The 7,729-nt window shown below is 35.1% G+C and overlaps 1 protein-coding gene across 1 annotated transcript; it reads left to right on the top strand.

The window, feature by feature from the left end:
* Positions 1-704: 704 nt before the first annotated feature.
* Positions 705-6,033, top strand: LOC118755537. The gene is made up of 3 exons (XM_036490372.1): positions 705-957; positions 3,213-3,941; positions 4,016-6,033. Exons 2-3 carry the CDS (start codon positions 3,554-3,556, stop codon positions 4,273-4,275), a joined length of 648 nt encoding a protein of 215 aa, XP_036346265.1. The 5' UTR covers positions 705-957; positions 3,213-3,553; the 3' UTR covers positions 4,276-6,033.
* The last annotated feature ends 1,696 nt before the right edge of the window (positions 6,034-7,729 follow it).

Raw genomic sequence — 7,729 nt, forward strand, 5'->3', positions numbered from 1 at the left:
ATAAGCCAGCGATTGTTCGCTCTTGTAAAGTATTCTGCCTGAGCGGTTCAGTTCTGTGGCTCTTATTATCTTCTCCAAGATCAGATTAAAGAAATCACAAGAAAGGGAGTCCTCCTGTCTGAAACCCCGTTTGGTGCCAAACGGTTCGGAGAGGTGTTTCCTAATTCCGACAGAAATGGTGGTCGCCTTCCTTGTGGCTTGGACAGAGCACACCTAAATTCCAATCGTTGGGCATGCGTTCATCTTATCATATTCTGCATATTTAAGAGTTGATACATGCACCTTATCAGCTCCTCACCGCCGCACTTGAATAGCTCAGCTGGCAGGCTGTCAGCTCCAGCAACTTTGTTGTTTTTCAGCCGCGTAATCGCTATTCGTACCTCGACATAGTCCGGCGGTGGAAAGCTGCAAGGTGACTGATCCATTCTTCTCTTACTCTGCCAGCAGTAGCTATCTTCTCAGATAGTCAGGCTGCTATTGAAGCACTTTGAATGTGACAAATTCACATCAAGGTCAGTCATTCGAATGTAGATCTTGCCATGAAAACCTACTAGCACCATAGTTAATACTACAGCTTCTAGAAGGTGACGTCAGTTAAATGCATCTTATATAGTATATATTTTTTTCTAACTTTTGTCGACAGCAGCATGACTGAGTGATAAAATTTGAAATCAGTCAGATAGGCTTCCGTAAATAAACACAATTCTGTAGTAAACAATATAATCACGTGCAAATAGTAATGAAAAAACATCTGTCATGGCCGAATTCATGCTTATCTCTGATTTCTACTTTCACACTGAATTTTTTCGCACAAAATTCTGAGATCTGTCTATCATTTCATTTTCATTTACATAAACATGCATACACTGTGTGGTAGTTATTGTATGTTGACAAGCGCTTTTCATCGCCGCTAATAAACAAATAATCGTACGGACTTAGCGTGTTTATCAAAAAATGGTAACTAACTGTGTGGGTTTTTTTATTTAATAAAAGTTTCCAAGCGGTGTTTGCTTTGTCGCAAATTATAATCGTTTGATGCGCACACACATGCATATACATATATGTATGGCTGCGAATAGGGAAAATTTTTACTTACCTAATACTTTCATGAGATTGTAATCTAATCCCCCTTTGATAATAGGTACAATGTGCAAAAAAAGTGTTCATCGAATGTAATATATGTATACGAGTGAATTCATGCGCTGTTAATTTGCCAAAATTTCATTTAAACCTTAAAAAATCCAAATATTCGTCAGTTATAAGCGATCCGTGTGCCGAATTTCATTTAAATCCGTCGAGCCATTTCTGAGTGAAGATAGGTCTCGCATGTTGACGGTTTTTAATTTTATGAAATTTAAAATTACCCTTAACTCTAAAAGAGTTCTAACTCCAACTATGACTTTTCAAATAGATTGCAACCCTAATCAAAAATATTAAAATATTTTCAAAACTAAAGCCCACTTAAAACTCTTGCGTGAAATCCTATTTTTTATCGTATATTTGAGTTATACACAAGTTTAACTTAACTAGATTCGACTTTTCAAACACAAGGCAAGCTCCTTCAGAGGTATTTCCAAACTAAAACCTTAAATCTTTTTCGTTTGACATTAGCGCACACAAGGGTTTTGAAATCCCCAATTTAGAAATATTTTTGAATAGGGTTGCCACATATTTTCTATCGTATATTTATGTAATTTTTTGTTTAGAAAGTTAAGATACAATATTACCTTTAACGGGCGCTAAACGAAAGCTCCTTAACAATGCCTTGCCTATATAGTAAGCGTTGTCCCTCATGATCTTAGTGTAAGGTTGCCACTTATTTTCGATTCTGCAAAATTTAACTAAAATAGCTTAATATGGATATCAAATGAAAGGTATATTGGAGAACATTACTGGAGAAATATTTTTGTTGAGGGTTGCCACGTTTTTTAATACCAATTTGTACTAATTTCAACGAAATTTTTTTGTAACTATGTATGTACGCTTCAACCTGGCGTATTTCTTAAAAGCATTTGCCAGCTAATTTTTAATGCCAAATATTTTTAAATTAAGATATAGATTCTAAAAGTAAAACTTTTTAATTTTTTTTTTAACATTCGACATAATTTAATGGAAAGAGCTACTGGTTAACCGTTCTGTTAAATAAGAAATTCGATCGATAAAAATAATCGAATTGAGCATTATTTTATACCTTGAACATTTTAAAAAGTGTATGCATTCCGAGCAAAGCTCGGTCCATCTGGTACTATTTCTTAAACCTCTCTTATTTGATACCTACACTTGTATATCAAAATATTTCAATTAACTTGTTCTTTAAATTGATTTTGAATTTATAAACAGGTGGCAACCCTCTTTGAAAAATATTTTTGAGATTAATCGCTTTTGAATCCCTTTCGTTTGCGTTTTGTCAAGCTATTAATTAATTTACTTTAACTCTTTTAAAAGGTGGCAATCTTAAATAATATTTTCGAACAAAATAGTTTGGGAACCCCTTTCGGTTGACACCCACATTGTTGTAATATTTTATTTAAGTTATTAATTAGTTGATTTAAATTTTGGAAACGCTGGCAACTCCCTTCAAAAAGTATCCTATATGTTAATCCGGGTTATAACCTGTCTGTGGCCGAAATTCCGCTTTTTTTAGAGTTTTGATTGGTAATAGCAAAAATATGCTCTAGAAAAATCTGTGTGAAATGTGAAAATTTTGGGTCAATATCCTAGGGTCGCCAAGTTAACTTCGAGTAAGTTCAAGTATTAAACATTTTTTTTCTTAGCTAACTTCGATTCTCTACAAAAAAGGTCCATATACCAAATTATGTAGGACTAATAAATCGAAGATTATTGCAATTTTAGTAAAAAAATGTATTAATTAATTAATTTATTAATTTTTTTTTGGGCATATTGAACTTTGATAGACTTGGGCGAGCCTAGGATATTGACCGAAAAACTCTAAGTTTCACACAGATTTTTCTTAAAGCATAATGAACCATATTTTTAATATTACCAATCAAAATTCTCAAAAAGCAGATTTTCGGCCCACGCTACTGTACAGGCTATTGAATAATTTTTTGTACTTATTATTTTCCTTATATTTGTAGTATGTATGTATGTGTAAAATAAACACAAATCATATAACGTGATAACATTTATTACTAACTAAAATAAAACCAAGCAAAATCATGAACTAAACTCAAGTTACTTCTCTCTTACAGGTCAAATTTCGTTTGCCGGCAGTGGTGTTGGCCAAACGGCGGTGCTCAACAGCTGAATTGCGAAATAAAAATTTGTGCCAACTAAACAATAAATATTCCTACTAAATTTAACGTAATAAAACGCAATTATTACAACAACAAAAAGCGCTAGAAAAAAAGAGAGTAATAGCGGTTGACGCAATTAGCACGTAAATTGTTACAAAAATTTGGCAGTGTTTCAAGGCAAGTGCTTTAACTACGACAAACTCTTCACAATTTTGTTTGCGTCAAGAGTGGCGCGACTCGTTATTAACACGCACACAAGTGATTAAGTGTTAAAGTCGAGTTAGTGTGCGACGTTAATGGCCGATGGAAAGGTTATGTCACCAGCTTCTATAGGACATGCAGCTGCTGACTACTTTTCAGTAGCACCAGCAACAGCGGCAATAACAACAGTAGCACCAACATCTGCAATAATAGCACCATCAGGAATGGCCACCAATGCCAGTGTAGGTGGCGTCATACAGACCAACAGTGGCGTTGCAGTTTCCACCGTGGGCGGTGCCAGCGCTATGAGCATCATCGGTAGTGGAAGTATGAGTGGCAGCAATATTAATTTGAATGTGGCTTCTATGGCGGCAAGCACTGCGATGACAGCGGCAGCAGCTGTAACGGGGACAACAGCTGGAGCCGCGTCAGCGGCCAGTGGCATTGGCGACAATCAAGGTTATCACCAGTTGAGTGTGACAAGTAAGTTCACAGAGAAAAACTTTTTCGAACTGAATTATTTATTTAATTTGCTATTCGATGCTTTTTGCTTACAGTTGAAGAAGCTTCATTGCGCAATAATGGTTTTCTAAAACCTAATCCATACGTTGAATTGGTAATCGATAATAAAAGTAAACGCAAAACTGATGTGGTGAAGAATACTTATCTACCCAAATGGAATGAGAAGTTCACAGTGCTGGTAATGTTGATGAATACAATATATAAGAGTAAATACAAAATGCGATTGACTCATGCACTCGAGCGCATACACACACGCATGCATGGAAGTTGCGCGCAAAGCTGTCCACTCGTATAATGCTAGCGAGCTTGAGTGAGCACGCAGCGATAGCGAAATATTTAGATATCTTTGGAATTGTCCATTTAGAATTTACTAATTAAATAAGCTTTAGTAAAATCGGTAAAATCGGCTTAACTAAGCGAGGACGACGAATAGCTCGGCTGGTAGCTTGTTGTCATTCACAATTAGTGTACTGCTTTCGTTCTCACGACTACCCTTAATGACCGTTAAATATATCTTTGCGCGAGTTTCGATTGTTTGACAAAATTAAGCGCGATATACATAAATTTGTTTGGTTTAGTTGGCATTTTATCATCGGTAGCCCCAAAACGTATACCTAGTATACAATAAACTGACGCACAGTTGGATTGTGCGTAGAAAAAGCGATGTGGTGAACCGTAGAGACCGGAGTGGACTGCTTACGTTCGGATTTCCTCTTAAACTTCAGCCCCTGCTGACCACGATTCTACCCAGCTATTTACATAGCTTCATTGGCATATCTTTCCCAATTATCAAGTTTATTCCCAAACTAACTAACAAAGCCTAATCTCTGGGGAAATATTTTCGTTCGTTCATCTTAATATCGTTTGGGAAATGAATAAAAGAAATTTTAATGCACACTACACACAAAGGTGATACGCGGATGGTTCAAAAACTGGTTAATGTATAGGAGCAGGAATATATAACCCTAAGCTAACGATTTCTCTAGGGTATAGGAAATTGAACAGCCTAGGGCAACACAACACTACAACTGAACTGGGTGCTGGGGCATTAAGACACACAGGTTAACAGACTGACAATGGAAGCGACACGGGCAATATTCCAGAATTCTTCCATGCCATAGGATTACATACAATAAGAGAAGAGTTGAGAACTCTTAGAAGCCTGAGTTCTCAGAAGTCTGCGAGTTAAGCGTTCTACTCCTCATTGGATAAATCTGGTCAAAGGCTGGCCAAATTATTAAAATTTGTTTATCCTGAGCCTCCATGCTAACCCTTGGCAACACAGCACACCCGTTCTTGGACTTTGGGAGTGTTTCATTAAGAAGAAGAAGGATAGGCTGAATGTGTTAGGACCTGGGCCATACCAAGCTATCGTAAACTAATAATAAAATATTATTTTCGAAAGTGACCAATACATAAAGTACTAAACTGAGTGATCTAAGCAAACGTTTTGTCTAGCGGAGATTAGATAAATTTCAAAACTTATTGATTGTAACGTTTCTGTCACTGTTTTCTAGAAACTAATTATTTTTAAGCTACATACATATTTCAATGAATTAGTAGATACAATTTCAGCATTACTTTAAAACGTCTCAGAACTTTGTTAATGCATTGCGAATTGTGAAATACGTATGGATATGATACATATCGCACATTTGCTGCAAGAGTGGCATAATCCATAAAAATTTAGTATAGTATTCAGAAGTGAACGCAACATTTTCTTCAATGTTGTTGTGTCCATAGCTCTACCGATTACCAGTAGCTCACTAGAACAAAATATGTATCCATTTTTACTATGGGAGTATGTACATATATCTCGATTTTTTGGATTATGACACTCTTGCAAATGTGTGATATGTGGTATGTATAGATAGACAAATAGCGATTGCGTTTTAAATAATTGCTGAGAATTTAAAATTCACTTAACACAGCTGTTTGTTCGTAAATGGGAAAATACTGTATATTTTTAGCTTTTACTTTAAAAGCGGCTACACTCGTGTTATATTACTCACAACCCTGCAAACCAAAGTTCCCGAAATCTTAACGAAATCTTTAGGAGTATCTGACTTCTGTAACGATTTTTTTCCGAATCTTCAAAGAAAATTATATGAAGTGGTTGACACGAACTCGTAAAGAAATTTCTGTACGAAAAATAAAGAAAATTCTGAAAAAAGTCTGCAAGAAATTCTTCACATAGCAGCATTATTTTCATTTCTTCACCGATTTTCTTCCGAAATTTCGTAAAAGAATGGAAGTGTGCGTAATTTATTTCATTTTAGAAAATTCGGAAAAAAATCGGATGGGATCTTTCCGAATTCTTTAAAAATTCTTTACGATTCAGAATACTCTGAAAAAATGGTTTGCAGGGAATATAGCTGCATACATACATAGACATATGTATGTGCGTTTGTACATATATATGTGCGTGCATTATCGACGTTCGATATACCATATATACATATAACATATATCAATTTAATATTGATTTTAAAGTAATTATTTTGGCAGGTCTCTTCAAATAAAATGTCCATTGGCCCGGCTGCGGCTTTTACAAATTCGATTCAAGTAGCACTCAGCAAAATTATTGTCAACTTTAATAACTTTCGATTTTTATTTATTTATTTTTTTTTACTTTTTTGGTGTAGACAAATTTTCAGAGTTAGAGTACATACACACGTACATACATATGTATGTAAATATCACTGAGAGCCCACTTTGTTTCCACACATCACTCAAACGCCTTACAGGCTAACCTAATATTCACGCACGCCGCCAATTTATTGTCAAAAATTTCTCATGCACATGCAACTTGTATGAGATCAACCGAAATTGAACGGCGTGCGTATGAAGCTAACTCAATTTCCAATTTTTGTTCTGCGTGACATTTTTATTTGACGTTTCGCTCAATGAAATCAAATGCAAACGGATGCAAGTCAATTTCGGGTGACGCAAAAAAACAAATTCGACGGCATGCGTACCAAAACGCAAGCCGCGAATATTAGGTTAGCCTGTTACGCGTTCCACCTTAATTTAAGTTTTGTTTTTGTTTTCGAGTTTGCTTACTTTTAACTTTTATTCATACGTATACATACATATGTACATACTTATACTCGTATATACAAACGTACTGTTTGCATTGCAATTTAAGGCGAAGTACGTCAATATTTGTTTGATATTCAAGCTCTGATTATAGATTTGTTTGGCCGGCTACCGGGAAACGTCATTAATATGTATGAAAACGTGCACATACATACATACATGAGCGCTTGTGCTAAAAGGGTACATGTACACATGATAAAAATATAGTAAGGTAGAACCGCTGAGTCACTTTTAAAATTCTTGACGTTTCCAAACAATTTAATTTTTAAATTTACTCACAAACTCACACACACATTTTCATTTTCAATCTCAAGCAACAACAATTTCGAACAATTTCAATTTTTTATTTTCACTTTTATATGATTTTAAAATGTTGACAAACTTCAAAAAAAAAAATCATGGCCGACAAATTGAGAGAACGGTTCTACCTTGCTATGTTTTTATCATGCATGTACATATACAGTGGCTCACAGCTTATTTCGTGCAGCTGCAAAATAAAACTTTTGAATCTCATAGAAAGAAAACTAATGAGGTTATCAAAAAAACGTTAAGTGTAAAATTTTAGCTACATATTTGTGTAATAGGACGGGTGATAAATAAAACCTGCAAAATTAAGCTTCCTTTTATAAATACGTCAAAAAAATATTTCT

This window comes from Rhagoletis pomonella, unplaced genomic scaffold, assembly GCF_013731165.1.
Source record: "Rhagoletis pomonella isolate Grant_MI unplaced genomic scaffold, Rhpom_1.0 Rhpom_scaffold_06509, whole genome shotgun sequence".
In the NCBI taxonomy this organism is placed as follows: Eukaryota; Metazoa; Arthropoda; class Insecta; order Diptera; family Tephritidae; genus Rhagoletis; species Rhagoletis pomonella.